Genomic DNA, 23537 nt, shown 5'->3' on the forward strand with positions numbered 1-23537 from the left:
AAAATCGAACCCTCAACAACTGAAAATATTATTTTTAATTAGTGCATATAAAAGAGCAATTGAGCCACCAAGTGTACACTCCTTGCAAAAGTATCAATATCATGTAGTTTCAATATAGAACTTTCGACGGGTTTAGAGTTCACATTGTAAATAATGTAAACCTCCCTTATAAATTATTAAAACTTGATGGTTGTAACGAATTTAATAAGTTTATTTTCTGTCGATTAAATTTTAATTTGGTTAGTATTAGTATTGTTATCAGTACAGGCGTGTATTCAAGCATACTGAAATATATTTATTCTTTTATTTAAAGGTTGTGATAGATTATGAGTAGTTCTAAATATTTTCATAATTAAAATTAGATTTTTTTAAAAAAAATTTGCACCAACAAGATAATTGCACATCATTAAAAATAAAAGTAAATGAATTTTTAAAAAAATTTGAATGATGTATTATCATTTGTTAACCATAAATAAAATTATACATTATCTAAATCAAATATTAATTATAAGAATTTAACTTAGATTAGACATACCACATCATGAATAATATAATATATCAAAAAACATTAAATTAACTTCTATTATTATTTTTAAATTTAAAATTAATATATTTTTAAAAACTTTAAAATCTTAAACCCTAATCTTAATATAACCATTTCCTTAAAATCGTAAATTTTAAAATTTTAAATTGCAACTACCATACCATTAATCTAGTTGAACAAAATAAAATCCAAAAACCCTTGGGTTACTATTATTATTTATTAATTTTATTTAATCTTCTTGACATTAAATATATTTAATTAATCAACAATAATTAGGTTAAAATATTATTAAATAAAAATTTAATCTAGTGTTAGAAAATGTACTGAATAATATTGTATATAGCAAATGATGATCACAGCCTTATTAAAGGTAAAAAAGAAACCATATATTACATATAAAACTTGCATACATATTAGCTTAATTAACGAGAAATTAAATAGATTGTGCCACAAAGTTGTCATACTATTCCAAATACATATATATATCCATAATAATATATAGAGAGATAGCCTTAAGGACAATAGCTTATAAAGCTATAAATTTCAACCTTGAGAAAAACAAGCAAAGAACGAGAAGTAAAAAGGACAGTGTCAGCCAATGTCTCTGTATGTCATCCATTTCCAAATATTTCTAAACCTGCAATTGAAAATCAAAATAAATAAATAAAACACACTGATCGACAAAAACTTAATTGATAAGCAAAAGGCTCCTCAGTGTTTACACTAGAAGAGGCCCCTTCATCAATCATCAACTTTGAATACCAAGCTGTCATGCACAGACTATGCTATATATATATTTGATAATAACAGTATACAAAATTTAAGGGTTTTTTCTTGAATTTTGATTTTTCAAAGTTTTCGTCACCTTGGTTATACGGAAAAGGGGGTTGATGAACGAAGCAGGTAGTAAAATCCACCATGTTGAAGGGATTGAAGAGTTATCCCCCACTCGTTGGTGAGAACAGGTTGACCAGCAGAGTTAATCAATATTGCATCATCTCCAAAAGCTTCTCGCACATTGAAGGGTCCCACCGCCACCTCAAAGGCTACATCATCGATGAACACCGTCGATGATCTGGCTACACCTCCTGGTTCCACTGCACCCGATTCACCTGCCGACCGAGGGAATCACTCCCATAATCAAAGCATAAAGCCATGCACACGTCCATTTACAGACAATGATCACAAAAATCCCGGTGTACCCCTCGTGTGCCTAGATTTCCCCATGACATAACAAAGACAATAAAAGAAATTACCATGAATGTGGTGATTGTGAGATGGAACAGTAATTTTAGTAGGAGCAGCCATAGTGTAACTAAGTTGCAGCTGCATCATCATCTTTTCTTCATGTTCTTTCCTCGAAGCACCATGGTTCAATATCTCACTCAACAATAGACTCGTACAGGGTCCAACCGGTTGTTGTTCTGGAACTTGAATCCCGTCGGAAAACCCGAACCCTTGCGTGAATCCAGTAGCCTGTTGTTGCACGGGAAAGAAAAAGGGTTCGTTCAACAACTCGTTTTTAGGTTGCTGCTGATGGTGAAAGTAGGTCTGGTTCACCGATCCATTTGGAGAGTTAGAAACATCGATGGCTTGAGCTGAAGAACTCAAAGAGAGGGTGCTCTTGTTAATAGCTCCTTCGGATGAGGATGATGAAGAGGATGATGCTGTTTGTTGCTTAGTGTTTTGCAGCTGGTTACGAACCTTGGGTTTGCTTCTTGATTTCCTGTTTTGGAACCAGTAAAACACATTGGCTTCACCTACTTGACCATACTCTTGTAACTGAGCTCTAATCTTCCTTATCTCATCCCTCGGTGGATTAACCATCCCGGAGTTGAAAATAGCTTCCAGTATACGAATCTGTTCAGGTTTTGGATTCCATCTTGGTTTAGGCTCAGGTGTACGTTCTTCACAACCTGCAACTGTACACAACTATGTAATAAATAACCACTCAACCAATATATTGTAATAAACTTATTTTACCTGAGGTGAAAGAGGATCTATGGCAAGAACTTGACACAAGAGAAGAGTTGATATCATGTTGCCATTGATGGTTTGTATTGCAAGGTTTGGATTTGAACATACTAGGCCAGTGCCTGTTTGATGAAGCCATGATGATGAAGAAGAAGTTGGCACTGATTTCTTTATAGCCTCACCTCCTCATCTACTACTACTACTACTACCCCTGTGATAATTTTTTTCTCAAATAAAAAAATAGTCATTCCCATCTCCCAAAAAAAATAATATAAACTATATAACAGGCAAAACCCACAAAGGGAATCCCCTGCTAAAAGGTAAACGAGAAAGGAAATGGAAATAAATGAAAAAGGTGAAGATTGAAAGTTCTATATCTCCCATACCCTTTCCTACAATTTTAACATTAAAACTGAAATACTTGTTTTCTACTCAAAGTAAGAGCAAATTCCCCCGGACTAGAAGCAAAGGAAGCATGGTTTAATTAGTATCTTCATCAGAAAGGTGACAGAGAAAAGCTCTTAATGCAATAAAAACAAGTGAAGTCAGTAAGAGTTTTGTGACTTCAAAGAGTGGACAGAGAAAAAAAAATGTTTTTTTTTTTGTGATAAGGTTGCCTCTTATGTATAGATTTATAGAGGGATATTCATTTGCTATTAATTCGGTTTTTGATTGCAGTGCATTAATGGAAGTGTTGGATTACTGTTGTAAGGAGTAAATAAGGGGTGCTGTGGTGGTGGTGGGACTTTGATATTACTTTAATTGCAAATTCATAAGTTCATTTAGGGCAAAGTAAGGGGGTGTGTGGTTTGGAGATTTGGAGTTGGATTGACTCGAGGGGTCTGTATATTTATTGTTCATTCACATGGATTTTCATTTTTTTTTCCTGAAAATTAATCTTCAAATATTGAATTAAATTGAGTTGTTCCAAAATTATAGTGTAAAAACAGGGGGAAAACATTAATTATGCAAACCAAAGGGAGGATGTTGCGTCTGCAGGCACGTAGGGTATTGTTTGCGGCCTTCAATTGTTGGTAAGCTGGTGAAGCTGGTCAACTGTGCTCTACTTATATAATATTATATAATATCATTAACTATTATCTTCCTTAAAAGTGATGATGTAGATTTTTGTTAATTATACTTAATTATTTCGTGCGTTTAAATCTAAATATGTATTTTATAAATAATTTTAATCTCAGTATAATATCCGATTCTACTCACCGTTTCAACATCTTACTTTTTTCGTATTAGGCATTAAACTATATTACATAAATAAATAAAAAGTAGAGTTTGGATTAAAAGTCTGGTATTCATGGATATAGAAGAATACGTAGTAGAAATGTAAAAGATGTAGGAGTTCCAAGCTCTGACAAAAGGATCCATATGGGACCAATGCTCTGTTTAGTTTATAATGAGCCATTTTCTTTCTCACTGTTTGGGTGAGACAGACAAGAAAAAGATTTCAGAAAAGTGGGGACCCAATACCATCCCCATCCCTCCAAGACTCTTTTAGGTTTTAGCAGCGAATTCAAGTCTCTAGTAGGAGGAGGAGGAAAAAAAAGTAGACCACTTTTGTCTATGAAAATTTGTACCCGTTAGGATTTGAATTTGTTTTTTACATATACTTTACCGACTAACGGTAAGTTTGGATGGACGGTGCGTTTACCTGCGGTTAGTGTAAAAATAGTGGTGGCGGTGAAATTAGATACTGTAGCGATACTATAACGTGAGACAAAAAGTAAGCTAAACGCACCGCACCGCACTCAATCGCCCATCCAAACTAAGTCTAAATCAACTCCAATTTGATATTGTTAATTGTTAGATTATGTTTTGTCTCTTTTACGATCATTTTTAATTAAAAATTAGTTTAATTGACAAAATAATTAGACAGCGACACATAGCATATTACATAAACTAATTTTTTCTTTTATTTAATGTACAAAAATTAATTTATTTATGTTTTAAATAAGTGGAACAAGATAAGTTGTATAACCATTTCTGATTACTCTATCTTCACCCTCTACCCTTTCCTCCTTTCCCACTCTTTGTAGATTAGGTTTCTTTGTAGCCAATTATGCAATTCATGTATTATTGTTTTATGTATTTAATGCGCTTATTTTCTGTTTTCGTGACACTTTTCCTTTCTGCTCTTCTAATATTTTTTCTTCTCTTACCAATTTGTCTATCACAGATTTTGTAATGAATTAATTCCCTCATTTATTTATTGATACGATATATTACCCGTGTATTAATTTATATGCCTATATTTGTTAAATATTTTAATAGAATAAATATAAATAATATTTTTTTAGTAATTTTTTTTTTGAGAAAATATCTAAAATTACTAAAAACTCCTCTTAACTTATAAACAGGAGGATAATGTGCTTCGGTACAATTGAATTCATATCTTCATGATATCAATCAAATTAAGACTCAATTAACTAAAAAACTGAAATAAAAGGCACATTATTACAATAAATGGTGTTGGTAAAATATTTTAAAGTAAAAACAATGGAAGGCAAAGCAAAAGGCAAGAAAATGAAAAATGGGTGTAGTAGCTAGAAATGCGGTCACTTAATGCAAACGTGATTGCAGTAAATACTCGACAATGCCTAAATGCTTAAATTGCATAAATTTTGGTGCACATGCAAACCACACAAATCATCCTTTTTATATATTTTTTATATATTCTATTTTTGTTGGGGAAAAAAAGAGGAAAATAATCAGACTCACGGTTTTATAAATAAATTTTGGTTTTATTATAGATTATTGTGTTGTTATTGTTTTAGAAAAAAAATGCTCGTATTTAATGCATTAGTTTTATCGAGATAAATGATACAATAAATCATATACACATACTTTTTTTTCTAAAATATTATCCACTAAACATTGTGATTGGTTGTTAAATCGTTGGATTCTCGAGGGTGTTTGGTGTTTTTTCGTATTATAATTTTAATGAAATATGTTTGATGTGAAAGTTATTTGATATTTAAACGTATTTGAGTATATATTGAAAAGTATTGATTAAGGGTAACTCGAAATTCTAAATATAAAAGTAAAATAATAATAAAACCCTAAGCAAAAATAATATAAAAATAACAATCTCTTGTTATTTTTTTTTAACTTTTCATCTATATGGAATTTTCCTATTAATTATTAAGAAAATCACTTCCTATTATTTTTGGAAAAGTAATTTCGCGATGTGACATTATATTTTAAACAAACTAAATTATATTTAGTGACATTAACTAAGAGATTTTTCGCACATCTCAATTAATTAAATTTATTAGAAACTAAAAAGTTTCTATCGTATCCAGGGGTGAAGTCAGGGGGATTGGCATGGGCCCAGCTCTCCCTAAAATATTAATTTTTTCTTTTGGCTCTTAAAAATTTTAAAACATTTTAAATTAGTAAAGATAAAATTGTACTTTGACCCTCCCTAAAATTATAAAAATTCGATTTAATCTTTTACAAATTATAAAGATATAAACTATAAAAAATTAAAATTTTATCCGCCTCCCCCTTAATATTTATTCTAGCTTCACCCCTGATCATATCAAGCGTTTTTTAATTTCAATGTCGAGGAGTCAAACTCATTGAATTAATATTTCTCTTTAAGTGGGTTGATTTAATACTTAATGATAAATTTGGTCACTAATGTTTGTATATTTTGTCAAAATGATCCTAATTGTATATTTAATTTTTGATATTTTTTCAAACTACTTTCTCTAGCAATTTTAATGAATAAATTTAATGTTTCAATTTTTTTTTTCTTTTTTCAAAAGGTTTTTATAAGATTAAAAGGGTTCGTTGAGCGCCTTATGGATATGTCATAATATCCGAACACTTGCCCCGGATCGACTTCCAGATCATAATTGCTCTAGTGAATAACTAAAGAAAAATAGATAGATATAGATGAGAGATAGAAGAGAAAGAAACTAATTATAAGCGTCTCTCATAGGTTCACTAATTACTGATTGTTGGCGGATCTCTTTGTATGTGTTGTCCGGAAAGAGGAGGACTCAATGATTATTCGTTCGCTGGAACCAAAAGTAAAAATTTTGGTAGAAGGGATCCCGTAAAAAAACTTCTTTCAAGGAATGGGCTAGGCTGGGCCATTTCTCAAGAACAATAGCTAAGGGATCCGATACTACCATTTGGATCTGAAACCTACATGTTGATGCTCACGATTTCGACAGCCATACTAGAGATTTGGAGGAGATCTCTCGCAAAATATTTAGTGCCCATTTGGCCTCTCCATCATCTTTCTTTGGCTGAGCGGCATGTATTTCCACGGTGCTCGTCATACGTTTGTTTACTGAGAGGTTGTTCTACTAAGTTAACTTTTTTTAGATAATTATGTTTATTTTATTTAAATTAAGAGTTTTTTTTTAATCTCATGCATGGATGGTTTATTTATTTTATTCCTTTTCACATGTAATTATCTTATATGGTTATTTAAGTAATAAATTATATCTCATTAAAAATATTCCACATATTAAAGTTTTACATCATCCCCTTTAACTTTTTTTAATTGTAATTCCATTAAATCTGTTAGAAAAATAGTTTGAAGAAAAAATAAAATTTAATAATAAAAAAGCTCAAAAATACAATTAGGACCATTTTAACAAACAAGCAAACATTAATGACCAAATTTATGACCAAATTTATAATTAATCCTTGATTTAGTGTAATTATTTATATCACAAAAAAATCGTGGGCTGATTTGATGGTACTTAACTATGGCAAAAAAAAAAAAATCAAGAAAGTAATGTTACCGCTTGGAATATTAATTGGCTTACTACGTATGGAGAGTGTGATTAATTTAATAAGAAAACATCTTAAATTAATTTTCAAAAAAAAATCCTAAAATTAAAATAATTTAAAAATTAAATTTATTTAATAAATATACTTATTAAAGTTTCATGAACTAAAAATTATTTTAATTCAAATTATAAAAGTAAAAAAAAATACACGAATACTTTTTTATTGATTTATAAAAAAATTTAAAATCATATAACTTATTTTGTAATTAAGATAATTTTTAACTGAGTTATGACTCGATTAATGAATCATATTAACACAATAAAAAAATTTATAAATAGTATTTGCATTATAAAAATATGTTTAATTCTTTCCCTTTTAAAAAAATTCACATCGGAACTCATAAAATGTGTGTAATAAATTCGAATTTATTAAGTACCATCTTGACTTAAAAATATTTGGATTAATCAATTAACAAATCCCATGTTGTTGTTGTTTTGCTTGATCCTATTCAAGAATGTATAAAAATATTCCTAGCTGGTACCGAAATTGGTAAGAATAGACATGGAATATTTGAAGTATAATATGTTATTAGAGGAAATGTTTTGTACTTAAAAAATTTATATTAGTGCTTAACATATATTCTTAGCTGACTGCGGAATCTTTCTATTTGTCACACTAAAGGGAACACAGCAAGTTGATTCCAAAACAAAAAAAAACAAAAAAAAAAATCATTTTAAACTGTAATTAAATTAATTAAGTTAATGTAACAACGAGCCTTGGCTCTGTTAATAAGGTTGAAGGTTGAGTTTTTAGTAGATCCAAATTGATAATATGGAATTGGGATTTGGATGAAATATAATGAAAGATAATCATTTTGAGGTTTCTTATGAAACGAGACATGAAATGTAGTCACTATTAAGAAGTTTTGAGGGTTACGAAGGAAACTTCAAGTTTATATTGGACATGGGTTGAAAATGGGAATTGAATTCTATGAGATTTAATCTCCCGTTGTTCCTCAGTAACTTAGTGATGGAACGGTCTACTGTTAACTAACTGGTTGTAGGTTCGAATCCTACTTGAGATTTAATTCATTCCAAATTAAAGAGTGAAAGGGTTCAGTTAGATTTTTTTCTATTATTCGGTCATTTGATTAGGCTACATGGAAATCCAATTAATTATATTCAATCAATACTGAATTTGCATGGCTACTAAATGTTTAAATTTGTTTACGCAATCAATTTAACAAAAGTAACTATTTATCAATTTGAATTTACTAATAACATTATAATGGACTAAATCATATTAAATTAAAAAAAAGAAAGAAATTAAACATCGACTCCCGACATAGTTAAGGGACTGAAGTTAGAATAAACACAAGATCAAATATGTCAATCATATAAAATTGGACACACCCAATGTTGTGCACGTGGCATGGGCAATGTTCCTTTTAGGTCTGTTTGATAAGGGGAAAATATTTTTCGGAATTGGTTTTCCACATTTTCCAGTGTTTGATTGGGGGAAAATGATTTCCTATTGTAAAATATTTTACAAAACACGGGAAAAGAAGTTCCTGTTTTAGGAAAATGTCTTACCGTTTTGAATTCGGTAAGACATTTTCAGGAAAATGACCCATTCTTCTCCCCTTTCCCCTTCTCCTTCCCTTTCCCCTACCCCTTTCCCTTACCCCTTCCCTTTCCCGTTTTGAAGCCTACAATCGCCTCCAAGCCATGGCAGTGGCCTTCGGAGAGAAGTTGCCGATTCCCGAAAATTGTAGCCTTCGGCAGTCAATCTGATGGAAAAAGCTCTCTCCTTGAAGCTTTGCTTGGATTCCGTTTCAATGTGCGTGAAATTGAAATGGGTACTGTCGACCTCTCATTTTGCAGATGGTTCATTACCGTTCTGCACTTGAGCCTCGTTGTCGCTTTCAGGTGGTTTTTGCTTTTAGAGTTGGGTGTTATTTATCCTTTTATTTTTTCTCAAATTAATTTATTTATGATGAAATTTTTAATTAAGTAATTTTTGCAAAAGTGCAAGTTTCTAGTGGTATATGGTTTTCAATTTGGCTGGTATTACTGACTTCCTCTTGCAACCCATTTTAAAAGCATAAGCTAATGAGGAAGTTAGAACTTGCTATTTCTGAAGATGTTTAAGTACCAAAGTCACTTCTTTGCTTGTACATTTGCATCCTTTCTCGGTTATACTGTTGTGCTGTTCTTTGTTAATAATGAAATTGCTGGATTTTATGGAAAGTAAAAATGTTTTGGTTAATTGTAGGACCTCCAATATATCACATTGACATTTTTCTTCTCATGCAGGTCTTGACAGAAACAGATCATTGCTATTGTGTTCTTGTTAATGCGCTTGATGGGGAAGCTTTTCCTAGTGAAAAGGATACAAATGATAGCAGTTCCAGTAACAAAGTACCATTGAGAGTAGATACTAATTCCATGAAGACGAAAAATAGTAAGGTTTGGGTCCTTTCTCAGCTTTGTGATAATTTTTGTGTATTGATTCCATGATCAACCAGAGTTTTCACTTCTGAAGGAGGTACTTACAAACAACTGCTTGGTTTTTGATGTTAACATAAATGATGGAAGTGGTATATAATTGTTTTTCCTGACATTTGTTACATTTTAATGATGCCAACATTGAATATTTTATCATCATGAACTAGTTTTGTATATGTAAGTTTTAAATAACATAATGTTAGCATCAAATGGGCTGATGCCATTGATTCTGTGAAAAGCTGCTTAAGAGTAGTGTGCATGTAACCGTACTTTGAAGATCAGTTTGCTGATGACATGCTGCGAATTGTTATTGCAGCTCACACTTTTTTTCTGGATTTGTCAGCTATCAAATGGTCCGGGATGCATATGATGGTACACTACCTGGAATCAATCTTTCCAAGAATTGCCTTCTGTTTTTATTCTTCCAGAATTTTGCAAAAACCTAGCTCATGATCTGATAAATATGTTCTGCTTGTGTTAATGTGAATGTGAGAAAATGATTGATATGTTAAACATATTCTGTTTTACTATAGTTTTACAATGGGTTGAGACCCTTGTTAGTGCCTTTTAATCAACATATTTTTCATTTTTCAAAAATAATCATGGTCTGTGGAAAAACATGCACATTTAGTCTTTAAACTTGTAGTTGATTTCATGTCGAGTGTTGACACCATTTTTGATGAAAACGGGGTCGACTTGGGTTTTGATGAAAACGAAAAAAAACGGGAGTCGCCACCAATCCTTTTTGGGGTGTGATTGGGTCACCTTGGAAAGAGGTTGTTTTTAATAAATAATTTGATCTTATTAAAACAACGGTTTTGGTCTACGAAATTTAGGAAACGGGTTCGGGAGTCGGTTACGTACGAGGAAGGGTTAGCACCCTCGTAACGCCCAGAAATTGGTACCTAGTTGATTATCTAATGTCTTGATGTCGAAAATTGAGAACTTGAAAGAATTAAAAAAAATACGATCCTAGCATTAAAGTTTTGGAAAAAGAAGTATATTTCACGTTAATCGAGAAAGAGAATCATATCCAGTAAGTTAGAATACAATGTCTCAAACTCCCGATACGCGAATAAAAAATGCTTATTTAAAAGATATTTTAGCCATCTCGGATTTAAAATGAGATCACGACCAGTAAGTTAGGACGCGACTCTTTTTAAGATCCCGGGATCATTTAAAATTTGAGCTTGAAAAGATTCGTGCATTTAGATTTGTCGAGAAAAACGAAACCCAGTAAGTTAGGGCACGATTTTCTCGATTCCAAACACGAAATGCTACTTTTTTGAAAAAATAAATTTTGTTATATCGAGTAAAAATAAAGCACAAAATCATAGTGAAAGCAAATTACATTATTTATGCATAGCAAGATCATAATGAACATGAAAATATAAAAACGATGCAAACAATAGCAATTAATTTGAACGATCAAATTTATAACATACAAAATTACACAATATAAAAACGAATAAATTTAAATCATCCATTCAAAATAATGACAAAAATGAAATAAATAAATAGCAAATACAATTAAGTATAAAAAGATATATATAGACATGAGCTAAAATATGTGTATACATGAATTAATAAAATATATAAAGTATATTTTAATAAAATAAATTAATATACGTATATATAAAAACATGTACATATCTAGATGTATAAAACTAATGGAATACGAAAACAAAGAAATACATATAAAAAGTAAGTGTATACATATTGTAAAGTAAAAGAAAAAAAATATATGTACAAATTAAAGTTTTAAAATATGAAAATATACATATGTATACAAATAAATACGTTAACTTATATACGTGTTAAAAATGTATTGAAAAGGTGTATGTATGTGGATTTTAAAAATATATAAAAGAGTATATTTTAAACTATAAAGATTATATATAAATATGTATATATTTATAAGAATGAAAACATGTATATAGATCTATAGATATGTACATAAGTTATAAAATGTATGAAAATATATAAGTATATATATATTATAAGAATAATGCATGTATGTCATACAAATATATGCATATATATATACGTACCAAAGGTTTAAATAAAATAAATAAAAATAATAGGAAGAAATAATAATAATGATGATAATAATAATAATAATAATAACCTCAATAATAAATAAAATGATAGGATTAAACTAAAAACAAAACAAAATACCAGGGGAGAAATCAAAATAAGATAAGGCCACAAGATCGATTTGCGATGCGCGCAGAAGAAGGGGGATCGATTGAGCAATTTTCCCCAACCTTATGCGCATGTGCTCCGCACTGGACTAAATCGAAACGCATAAAAAGCAAATGGCCAAATTTAAAAATTTGAATGGGACCAGATCGCGCCATATTGCATGAGCGGAGGGACCGGTTACACAAATACCCCATTTCATGAAAACGCGCGGATCCCCCCTGGAGCGGGTCGGATCGCGCGGGTCATGGGGCTTAAACGGCGCCGTTTTGCAATGGTTATTAAAATCTAAAAATTTTTTTTTAGCTTCATTTCCTGCGTTTTTTCTCAAAAAACTGAAACAAAAACCCCGTACCCCTTTTCTCTCCCTTTTCCCCCCTCAAACTCAGCCTTTAAGTTCAGGCATCCACCGCCGCCTCCATGGCCAGTGGCCGGAGACGCACGAAACAGGCTTCTTAGCCCCCCCTCTTCACGGCGTCCCTGAAGGCTAAGCCTTCTCGACCGCGGGACCGAGAGGAAAAAAGGAGACCTTCCTCCCCATTCGACTCCGGTGACGGCGAAGGAGGGCTCTGACTCTGGCCCCCGAAATCGACAGGTATTTCTTTCTTAGTTTCGGTCGTTAAGAAAGATTGTAGAAAAACAAACGAAATAAAATAAAATAAAAGGAAAATAAAGAGAATACAAAAACGCAAGAACAGAAAAAGAGAATCGGAATCAACCTTTTTTTTATCTGTTTTTTCTTTCTGAATTCAAAAAACGCCCCCCATTTACAGAGATATTGTTTTGCTTTTATATCCCATTTACATTGTATTTTAGTTGTGTTTTTTGTATTATCTATTGTGTGCTCCGACTCTCTCTGCCATTTTGCAGGTGTTGATGAGGCTAGGCACGGTGGGTGGCGATGGGACATGGCAGACGGCAGAGGGAGGGATGCGGCGCTAGGTTTGGCTAGTTGGGTCTTGTTTTGGGCTCCGGGTTAGGTTTAGGGTAGCGGGCCACCGGGTAAATGGGCCTGCAACAGCTGCCACTCTTTGCTCATTGTCGTGTAACGAGAATAGAGCAAAGACCAAGAAAGGCCAATTTTGCCCGGTCGCCTGTTTTGGACTCGTCGTGGTGCTTTTCTTCTAGCAGCTTCACTCTAGTCCACTGTGTCTTGTTACTTCGATCTACTGCACTTCAGGGAGATCTGACTTGTAGCTTCAATCTTCTTTTGCAGCAACTTTATGGGGACGAGATTTGTGGTTTTATTCTATTCCACTGCATCTTCAGGGAAATAAGACCTGATGCGATCTACTCTGCTGTAACCTCAGAGAGATAAGATCCTTTATTTTAATCCGCTCCACTGTAACTTCAGGGAGATAGGATAGTGTCTTCGATCTGCTCCGCTGTAATCTCAGGGAGATAAGATCCTTTATTTTAATCCGCTCCACTGTAACTTCAGGGAGATAGAATTTCTGGCCTCGATCTGCTCCACTGTAACCTCAGGGAGATAAGATCTGAAATTTTTAGTCTGTTCCACTGTAATCTCAGGGAAATAAGACCTGGTGCGATCTGCTCTACTGTAACTTCAGAGAGATAAGATCCTTTAATCCGCTCCATTGTAACTTCAGGGAGATAGGATTACTATATTCAATCTGCTCCGCTGTAATCTCAGGGAGATAAGATCTGCAATTTTTTTTTGGTCTGTTCCACCGTAACCTCAGGGGAGTAAGACCTTTTATAATGAACCTAATTATGCTTAATGATTAAGATGACATTATCAAAATGAAACAAATGCTCTTAACTAGATGTGTATGAATGACATGCAAAATGTCATGAAAACGATTCCTTAATGCTTAGGTTATCATCACACAAAAGCTTATTAAGGCTTTATCACTGACGCGCTACACCGCCTTCTTGCTCGGTTAGCATATCCAAAGAAACATTTAATCTGATTGCCCCCCACTGTGCGCGTCAAAGTTCAATCCACTGGGACATAAAATTTGTACCGTCAATCTCCCATTGTAACCCAAGGGTGGAAAGGTATGGCTTTCCTCAATCTTCTCCTATCGCAATTCGATGACATTGAATGTGAAACTCTTTGGTTCTTTACCCCATCCCCAAGGTGTCATACCAAATGCTCATGCACAAAATGCAAAATTTTCCTCTCCTAGAAGACCTTTTCTTCTTGTCTGGTAAACATCGTTTTTTGGTTCATTGAAGCTTTGCCACCGACACGACATCTTGTCATTTTGTTCAATCAATGTTTAGACAACAAAATCTGAAAAGGTAGTCTTTAACTTAGACTCTTCCTTTTTAGGTATTTCCAACCTTTAAAATTGGCGTGTTCTAAACAATAGTCCTGTTTCAGGTTCCTATATTATTTAGAACTTTTCAGAGTAATATGCAAAACTTCCTTTGTGATCGTTTTATTAGTCCATTAATCATTATTCCAATGCAACATGTTTGCAAAAAGGTCATAACAATGGATAAAGAATAAAGTTGGTTCTGATCATAACCCAAATAAAACATCAAAGATGGCGGAAGAAAGGTAACAAAGAAGTGTATTGAGAATGTGTATTTTTACAAAAAAGAAGGGAAGAAAGAATGTATTTTCAAGAATACACATAAGAACTAGGTGCCCCAGTTATCGCAGATTGAGTTTCTCTGTACAAACTTTCCGAAGACCCTTCTGAGTTTGTCAGGTGTTCAGGAGATCTGCAATACTCTGTCAATGCTTCAAGACGTTGCATATCCTTTCTTGTTGGTTCAAGTAAAGGAAGATCATCATATCCCCCCCGATCAAAATTTGATCCGCTCAAGTCCTGATGTTCCAATCCTGCCCAATACTTGAGTCGCCCTTTTCGGGTTTTCGGCTCAAGCCCTCTTTGGTCTCAAAGTGCCCTTTACGGGTTTTCACCTTAGCCTCTCCAAAGTCCTTTTTTTTTTTTTTTAGGAAGCAAATCGCCCTTCTCGGGTTTCACTTTGGTTCCCCTTTCTTTCAAGTGAAGTATTTCTTGACGGAGTCTGCGTTTACAGGGTTTGGTAAACTTTTGCCATCCATCTCGCATAGGATCAAAGCTCCCCCGGAAAATGCCTTCTTTACAACATAAGGGCCTTCCCAATTTGGCATCCATTTTCCTCTAAATCCTTTTGCATAGGAAGAATCTTTTTAGTACCAAGTCCCCTTCACGAAATTCTCGGGGGCGAACCTTTTTATTATAGGCTCGCATTATTCGTTTCTGGTACATTTGCCCATGGTGAATAGCCCTTAGCCTCTTTTCCTCTATTAGGTTCAACTGATCGTACCGAGATTGGATCCAATCGGCTTCATCCAACTGTAGCTCAGATAACACCCGTAGAGAAGGGATTTCAACTTCAATGGGTAATACTGCCTCCATTCCATAAACCAGAGAAAAAGGCGTTGCCCCAGTAGAAGTTCTAACAGATGTTCGATAGGCAAGGAGAGCAAATGATAATTTCTCGTGCCAATCCTTGTAGGTTTCAGTCATTTTCCCCACAATCCTTTTAATGTTTTTATTGGCCGCCTCCACTGCACCATTCATTTTTGGACGATACGGTGATGAGTTATGATGCTTGATTTTAAATTTGCCACAAACTTCAGCTATTGTGCTATTATTCAAGTTCATCGCATTGTCAGATATGATCCTCTCAGGCATTCCATATCGACAAATAATCTCCTTCTTCAAGAATTTGCTAACTACTGCTTTCGTGACATTTGCATATGAAGCAGCCTCCACCCACTTGGTAAAGTAATCAATTACTACGAAGATGAAGCGATGCCCATTAGAAGCCTTTGGTGATATTGGCCCAATAACATCCATACCCCACATGGAAAACGGCCAAGGAGAGGTCATGACGTGAAGAGGTGAAGGGGGCGCGTGTATTTTGTCTCCGTAAATCTGGCATTTGTGGCACTTCCTGGCATGATCAATACAGTCTCCTTCCATGGTGGGCCAATAGTACCCAAATCTCATGATCTGTCTGGCCATCGTGAAACCACTGGCGTGCGTCCCACAAATACCCTCATGGACTTCTTCCAAAATTTTCTTGGCTTCCACAGCATCCACACATCTTAACAGTACTTGATCCTTCCTTCTTTTATATAACACTTCTCCATCTAAGACATATTCTATGGCTATCTTTCTCAGAGTCCTTTTGTCATTCTCTGTCGCTTGATCAGGGTATTCCTGATTCTTCACATATTGTAGGATACTCTGATACCAAGGACAATCATCTTTTCCTTCCTCCTCAATATTGCAGCAATTAGCCGGGGTCTCAGAGATACTCATCTGAACAGGCCTCATTGCCTCAAGTCTATTCACCTGAATCATCGAAGCTAGAGTAGCTAATGCATCAGCCATTTGGTTTTCCTCCCGTGGGAGGTAATAGAAGGTGATATCGTCAAACTCCTCAGCCAATTCAAGAACTAGTTTTCTATAACCGATTAGCTTAGGATCTCTAGTCTCCCACTCCCCTTTGAGTTGGTATATCACCAACGCTGAATCCCCGTATACTCTCAATATTTGATGTTCCGTTCAATGGCTGCACGAATGCCCATAATACATGCTTCATATTCTGCCATGTTATTTGTACAATCGAAGTCCAACTTGCTAGCAACAGGATAATGATCTCCACTTGGGGATACCAAAACTGCCCCAACTCCATTACCCGTAGCATTTGAAGCTCCATCAAAATTTAGCTTCCATACATGATCCATTTGAGGATTTTCTTCAGTATTTGCCACATACATCAAGTCCTCGTTTGGAAAATCGAAGTTCAAAGATTCATAGTCCTCCAAGGCTCTACTAGCTAGGAAATCGGCTATTGCACTTCCCTTTATGGCCTTCTGACTGACATATACTATATCAAATTCTGAGAGCAAGATCTGCCATCTAGCCATTCTCCCGTTCAAAGCAGTCGATTCCATCATATACTTTAAAGGATCTAACTTTGAAATCAGCCAAGTCGTGTGATACAACATATACTGCCTCAGTCTTCGGGTCGCCCAGATTAGAGCACAACACAACTTCTCAATTGATGAGTACCTCATTTCGCAATCGGTAAATTTCTTACTGAGGTAGTATATTGCCCTTTCTTTCTTTCCCGTCTCATCATGTTGGCCCAATACGCATCCCATGGAATTCTCCAACACTGTTAGATACAATATCAATGGCCTATCTGGACTTGGAGGTGATAAGACTGGGGTATTAGCCAAGTACTGCTTTATCTTATCGAAAGCATTCTGACACTCTTCATCCCATTCACCCGGATTATGTTTCTTTAAGAGCCGGAATACTGGATCACATTTCTCTGTCAGTTGTGAGATGAACCGAGCAATGTAATTCAGCCTCCCTAGGAAACCTCGAACCTCCTTCTGAGTGCGCGGGGGAGGTAAATCTCGTATTGCTTTTACTTTGTCTGGGTCAACCTCGATCCCCTTTTTGCTAACTATGAAGCCTAATAACTTCCCTGATCTGGCTCCAAACGTGCATTTGGCCGGGTTAAGCTTGAGCTGGAATTTCTTTAATCTCAAAAATAACCTTTTCAAGACCTGAACATGCTCTTCTTCCGTTCTAGACTTCGCGATCATATCGTCAACATAGACTTCGATCTCCTTGTGCATCATGTCGTGAAACAAAGTCACCATAGCTCTTTGATACGTTGCTCCCGCATTCTTCAATCCGAAGGGCATTACCTTGTAACAGAATGTTCCCCATAAGGTAATGAATGTGGTTTTTCTCATGTCTCCAGGATGCATCTTTATCTGATTGTATCCAGAGAAACCGTCCATGAAAGAAAACAATGAATAGCCTGCCGTGTTATCTACCAAAGTATCAATGTGAGGCAGTGGAAAGTTGTCCTTTGGACTAGCCTTGTTCAAATCCCTATAATCCACACACATTCGTACCTTTCCATCTTTTTTGGGAACGGGGACGATGTTGGCTACCCAATCTGAATACTTGACCTCTTGTAAGAATCCCGCGTCGAATTGTCTTTTGACTTCTTCCCTTATTTTCAACACAATGTCAGGTCTCATTCTCCTGAGCTTCTGTTGAACGGGTTTACAATCCTCCTTTATGGGCAGACGATGCACCACAATGTTAGTACTTAGCCCAGGCATATCTTGGTACGACCACGCGAAAACATCCTTGAATTCTCGGAGCAAATTAATGAGGTCTTGCCTTGTCTTTGCGGTGATTTCAGTTCCTATCTTCACCTCCTTTCCATCCTCTAGGCTCACTATTTCTAATAATTCCCTATGAGGTAGGATATGCTTATCCTCTTGTTCCACCATTCTTAACAAGTCTGGAGATGCATCATAATCTTCGTCATTTTCAAAGTCGCAGGATTCCTCTAAACACACTTCTTGCTCAAAAATAGGCTCCGCGTTCGAGGCAGCGTCACTCATGTCATTGATATCTGAAGACCTATGAGGGCATATCAAAGAATATACCAGGAATATAAATTTATGAACATGTTTGTGCAAAAGAATTACAAATGAAAGAATTATTTGTAAGACAATCAACCAAATGAAAAATATAAGAGGCAAAAAGGAAAAAAGACTGGTTGAGATGAACGTAGACATGTATTTCATTAAAATAATGATATTTAAGCCCAATGCCTATTTCACAAAAGATTTCATATCGTTTTTTAGGCCAACAAACAACAGGAATGTTTTGAGCATTACTCTGAATAAGCCTAAAGACTACAGGGATTTCTTCAGCAGTCCAATTGTTTAGCTCGCTTCCAGGCTCATAAGGGTAGATCTCCAACAAAGCCCTCCTTTCCGTTGCTTCTATGGCGTTGGTATAAACATCTTCCAACATTCCTCCCATGCCGCTACCAGACACTCCACATTCAGAATGAATAAATCCTCCCGACACAAAAGATGTAGATATGTGGGGAAAGGTTAAAGGCTCCCACTTAGCTTCATGTCCATTCAAACGCGCCCTCCTTCTCTCTTGTCTCTTCTCTATTTCTTTCTTCTTCTGCTTCATGTCTGGCTTGTACCCTAAACCAAATCTATCAAACTTTTCCTTCGGCATTGGTGCCTCAATCCCTCCCTGAAGATATTTTCCCAATCCTTTCCCGGGTAAGGCTCCTCTTCCTACCATCAACCGCAATCCCATCTCAGTGGTCCTGGATATTTTCGGTACTGGAATTCTATTTCCCTCCGCAATAACATCGCGTTCACGAATTCTAACGACCGAAAAGAACATTCTAGTGCCTCGTCGTTGATGTCCACATAAGGTGCATCGCTAGTCATCATTGCGATAATATCCTCCTCTGCATCTATCGTTACCAACCGATCCTCCGATACCAACTTCACCTTCTGATGTAATGATGAAGGTACTGCCCCTGCTGAGTGTATCCACGGTCTCCCCAATAGACAGTTGTAGGAGGGTTTAATATCCATTACCAAGAAATCCACCTCATAAGTGACTGGGCCAATCCTTAATGGCACCTCAATTCTCCCCATAACCTCCTTTTTTGTTCCATCAAATGCCCTTACTATGCTCTGGCATGCTTTCATGTGCGAACTGTCTATTGGTAATCGACTAAGAGTGGACAAAGGCAATACATTTAGTGCAGATCCATTATCAACCAAGGCCCCGGGAGTGTGTACCCTTTGCATCGGACAGTAACGTGGAGGGCTTAGTAGAACCTCTTCCTCCGGATGGTATTTCATCATCATTGAAGAAGATAAAATTGTCAGCACCAATATTGTTGATCAACCGATCCAACTTGTTTACCGAAATATCGTCAGCCACATATGTTTCGTTTAGCACCTTTAAGAGTGCATTCCGATGTACTTCTGAGTTTAAGAGTAAAGCTAATACCGAAATGCGGGCTGGCTGTTTGTGCAGTTGCTCCACAACACTGTATTCGCTGTGTTTCAAAAACTTCAAAACTCCTTCGCCTCTTCTTCTTTATTGGTTCATTTACCAATGGTTCAACTTCTACTGCCTTCCCTTTCCTCTGTTCTTTCTTCCAATTCTCTTCCCTGGACGACTCTGCTTGAGCGTCATATTTTTTCCCTTGCGCGTGTAAAAAACTGTTTCCTGATTTCTTTCTGCTCTTTTCCCAAAACGGTCACATTACACCCGTAATTCCACGGCACCATTTGTATCCCTATAAGAGAAATTGATGGTTCTGGATTACAATTTTCGGCGTTACCTGAGCCCTAACCTCATTACCATTAGGGCATGAGATAATGACCACAGGATGATTTATTTTGGAGCCTTTATTCCCAACTCTGTCGCGCATATGCTCCTCATTTCTTTCACATATTCATAAAACCTCATCTCCTTGTTATCCATCATGCTTTGAACCAAGGCCTTGAATCCTTCACATTCTTGGATTTCATGCCCTGTTTCATGGTGAAATTCACAATAATTTCCCATCTCATGCCCTTTCTCAGAATCTGAAATAACCAACCCTCTTTTCGCCATTTCTTTCCAGACCCATTTCAATGGAGTTTTTACTTCAGCAATGTCAGTCTTGACTTCTTCTCCCGTACCTTCGCTAACCATATTCACCCCCTTATCTGCGTGATTAGGTAACGGATTCTTGCGTTAGGTGAGTCGTCAAGTTTGACAACACCTAAATTGATAAGTCTTCTACTACCTTTTGAAGGCAGTACAATTTTCTATCGAGTGCCCAGAAATTCCAGCATGATAATCACATTGCGCGTTCGTATCATACCATTTTGGATACGGGGGTTGTAGAGGACTCAAGTAACGAGGAGCAACAACATGTGCATCGAATAAAGTCTGATACAACTCCTTGTATGACATCGGGATTGGCGTGAATTGGGGCTTTTCAGTAGTTTGCCTAGCTCCCGACTCTTGTCTTGATGATCCCTGTTGATTAGCAACCACTTTCTTTGGCTGATTCACGGTAATTGACCTACCATAAGTATTCACATTATTCACTTCATTTCTCTTTCCTCGGGGTGCCCTCCTATTACTTTCTCCTCCATCTATTTTTCCACTTTTAATGGCATGCTCAATCATTTCACCATTCATGATTATATCTGAGAAATTTCTTGAAGCACTTCCTAACATGTGAGTGATAAACGGGCTTTCAAAGTATTAATAAAAAGCGTCGTCATCTCCTTTTCCAAAGCGGTGGTTGCACCTGAACCGCCACCTCTCGCCACCTCTGCGCATATTGTCTGAAGCTTTCGTTCGATTTTTTCTCTAAATTTTGCAGAGTTATCCTATCAGGCATCATTTCTGAGACATGATTGTATTGTCTCAAGAAAGCCTGTGCTAAATCCCTCCAAGTAGCAATTTTAGCTCGGCTCAGCTGATTGTACCACTTTGACGCCGCCCCGTAAGACTTCCTGAAAGCAATGTATTAATAATTGATCATTATAATTGCCCCGTCATTCTTCTACAAACATAGTAATATGGATCCTGGCAACTAGTCCCGTGTATTCTCGAATTCGGCATCTTAAATTTAAGGAGCACCAATCGAACCAAGCTCAGATCTTTTACATCTGTTCATACTTTCGATGCTTTCTATTGCCTAACTTCTTCTATCCATTTCATTTCTCCTCAATTGTTTGGAAATTCCTCCTTGCCTTGTCCTTTTCAACCATCTCGTCTAGATCTGGGACCGCAATATATCGGCTATCACCGGGATTAAAGCCCGCTCCGGGTTGAAATTCGTTGGGATTGAAGCATCACCTTGAAACTGCTGGGGTCTAGCCGACACAGAGGGTCTCCGCGAATGTAGCTCGGTCTGTACTTGCGCATGTGGAGGCGTGAAACCTGGAGGATAAAGTGGTTCACCATTGTTTCTTCTTCACTAACAATCACAGGACCTTTACCCTTATCTACTCCCTTCAATAATTGCGTCATCTTAGCCACAAGATCATTTTGGGACTCCTCCATCTTTTGCACCATGTCACGTGAATCTTTTCTATTGCTCTTTCATTTGCGCCTGCAACTGGTCTTGCATTTCTTTCTGAAGTCGCTCTAGCTTCTCCAACCTTGGTCCATAATTTGCCTTAGCTCGGGTGCCGTAACTTTGTGTTTTCCAGGTTAACTGAAATGATTTTATCAATAGGTTTTTTTTAATGGTCATTATGCATAGATGTGATTAAGCATGAAAAGAATGCAAAGAAAAGAGGCATGATTCTAATTCAACTTCATTAGAAAACTTTACTAGATAAAGAGCTTCTTTACATAAAATAGACTACATATACGGCTTTGCCCTCACGCTCAAAGCCTTAACCTTTCTAAGAAGCCAAGCTAAATCTCGGCCCCTGTCCGACTCGGACTCATACTTCAAACTAATAGATCAGCCTGAACCGCTAGAGTCTGCAGATGATCAGCTACTTCGCACACTTGAGCCACCCTCTCCCATAATATAATCTCTCTCTAATCTGCTCTTGAGACCGACGAATTGTCTTTGCCACTGCTCATTATTTCTTCCAGAAGCTCTATCCGGATTTCACTATTCTGCAATGCATTCTCTAGCTCTCCTATTTGTCCTTTAATTCTTCAATTTTGTCTAAGCTCGCCTTAATTCAACCGTGCATTACGTTACAGTACTGGTGAAGCGATCTTCTAGTTCAGTTATCCGGACCTTCAACTCCGTCTTCTCATCTTGGCAGCTAGTAGACTCTTTCCCAAGGCGACTTCTCGAGCCCGAGTATCCTGAAATTTCTTTTCCCATTGATTAGCTCTCGTCTTTCTCGTGAATTTCTTGTCGCCATGTTTGGCGGTTTACCCAAGCCAGCAGTCTTACCACCTGCCAACTTCTGTAATCTGTCTAGGCTGTCTAATCTTCTTCTCTTTTTCTTCCTTTTTTTATCGGCCTCTAATTTATTCCACATCCAGTCCTATCATTTTTCTCCTCTAGTCGTTCTATCTTCTTCCCATTCTAAACTCCTTTTTCAAATTCTTGTTTGATGATTCATCTCAGAAGGCAAACTTGCAAGCGTTCCTCTAAAGATTGAGCAGTTTCTGAATTTGACGCCGGACATTGTCGTTGATCTTTAATCACCCACCAACTCGGTTAATTGTCGACACGTAGATTTCTTCGACGAGTCTGTTCCAGCACTAGATATCTCAACTTTCTTTAATTGTCCCCTATAGAAAAAATCACATAACCACCCCTGGTTCTGTATGAATTGTCGTATCTATCCTGTACTTGAACGATAGAGGAGCATATCCCGATAGCTCCCCAAATCCCGACCACGCAACAACGTCAAAATCTCCACATCGGTACAATATCTCATCGGAATAACCAAGAGCCCTCACTCATATCTTATCCTGGATTCTGAGTATTCTATCCATTTTCCTTCTAAATTATCCTTTGGCGTGGCCACCAATTCCTAAGGGAGAGTTATAAAAATACCGTATAGGAGACCTTTTCGAGCCTATCCAAAGTGGCATGAACCATGCCATAAAGCCCGCATCAAATAAACTCCCTCCCCGCTTTTCGACACCATCAGGATCTAAGTTTCACGATATTGCCAACCGGTTCACCCTTTACTAAGCGCACAAACAAAACAGTACAGCCAT

The 23537-nt window shown here is 36.2% G+C and overlaps 2 protein-coding genes across 11 annotated transcripts in view; one reads left to right on the forward strand and one right to left on the reverse strand.

Annotated features, from left to right (window-relative positions):
* Positions 1-961: 961 nt before the first annotated feature.
* LOC121208562 (WUSCHEL-related homeobox 9) lies at positions 962-3113 on the reverse strand. 2 transcript variants are annotated; one of them, XM_041079535.1, is made up of 4 exons: positions 2528-3113; positions 1801-2460; positions 1410-1656; positions 962-1181 (listed from the first exon to the last, which is right to left on the reverse strand). In XM_041079535.1, exons 1-3 carry the CDS (start codon positions 2655-2657, stop codon positions 1415-1417), a joined length of 1032 nt encoding a protein of 343 aa, XP_040935469.1. In that variant the 5' UTR covers positions 2658-3113; the 3' UTR covers positions 962-1181; positions 1410-1414. The 2 variants fall into 2 exon arrangements, with proteins under 2 accessions (XP_040935469.1, XP_040935468.1); XM_041079534.1 differs by having other exon boundaries at positions 1801-2466.
* Positions 3114-8816: 5703 nt separating this feature from the next.
* Positions 8817-23537, forward strand: part of LOC121208563 (uncharacterized) — a 29507-nt gene continuing 14786 nt past the window's right edge. For 2 of the 9 annotated variants that reach the window (XR_005903665.1, XR_005903666.1), the window contains exons 1-3: positions 8862-9213; positions 9601-9753; positions 10109-10164. Coding sequence is in view for 2 of the 9 variants with exons in the window: in XM_041079536.1 (XP_040935470.1) it covers positions 9078-9143; positions 9601-9748; positions 10109-10164 (270 nt within the window). In the remaining 7 variants the exon portion in view is untranslated. Of the gene's footprint in view, positions 9232-9600; positions 9754-10108; positions 10165-23537 lie in introns of all 9 variants that reach the window. The other 7 variants (XM_041079536.1, XR_005903663.1, XM_041079537.1 and 4 more) reach the window with 7 other exon arrangements.

This window comes from Gossypium hirsutum, chromosome A10 (assembly GCF_007990345.1).
Source record: "Gossypium hirsutum isolate 1008001.06 chromosome A10, Gossypium_hirsutum_v2.1, whole genome shotgun sequence".
Lineage (NCBI taxonomy): Eukaryota > Viridiplantae > Streptophyta > Magnoliopsida > Malvales > Malvaceae > Gossypium > Gossypium hirsutum.

Coding starts and splice junctions, on each gene's coding strand:
- LOC121208562 (XM_041079534.1), bottom strand. CDS start 2,657: ATGGCTTCATCAAACAGGCACTGGCCTAGTATGTTCAAATCCAAACCT. Junction 2,467..2,527: donor TAGATCCTCTTTCACCTCAG/GTAAAATAAGTT, acceptor AGTTGTGTACAG/TTGCAGGTTGTGAAGAACGT. Junction 1,657..1,800: donor TCACAATCACCACATTCATG/GTAATTTCTTTT, acceptor CTCGGTCGGCAG/GTGAATCGGGTGCAGTGGAA.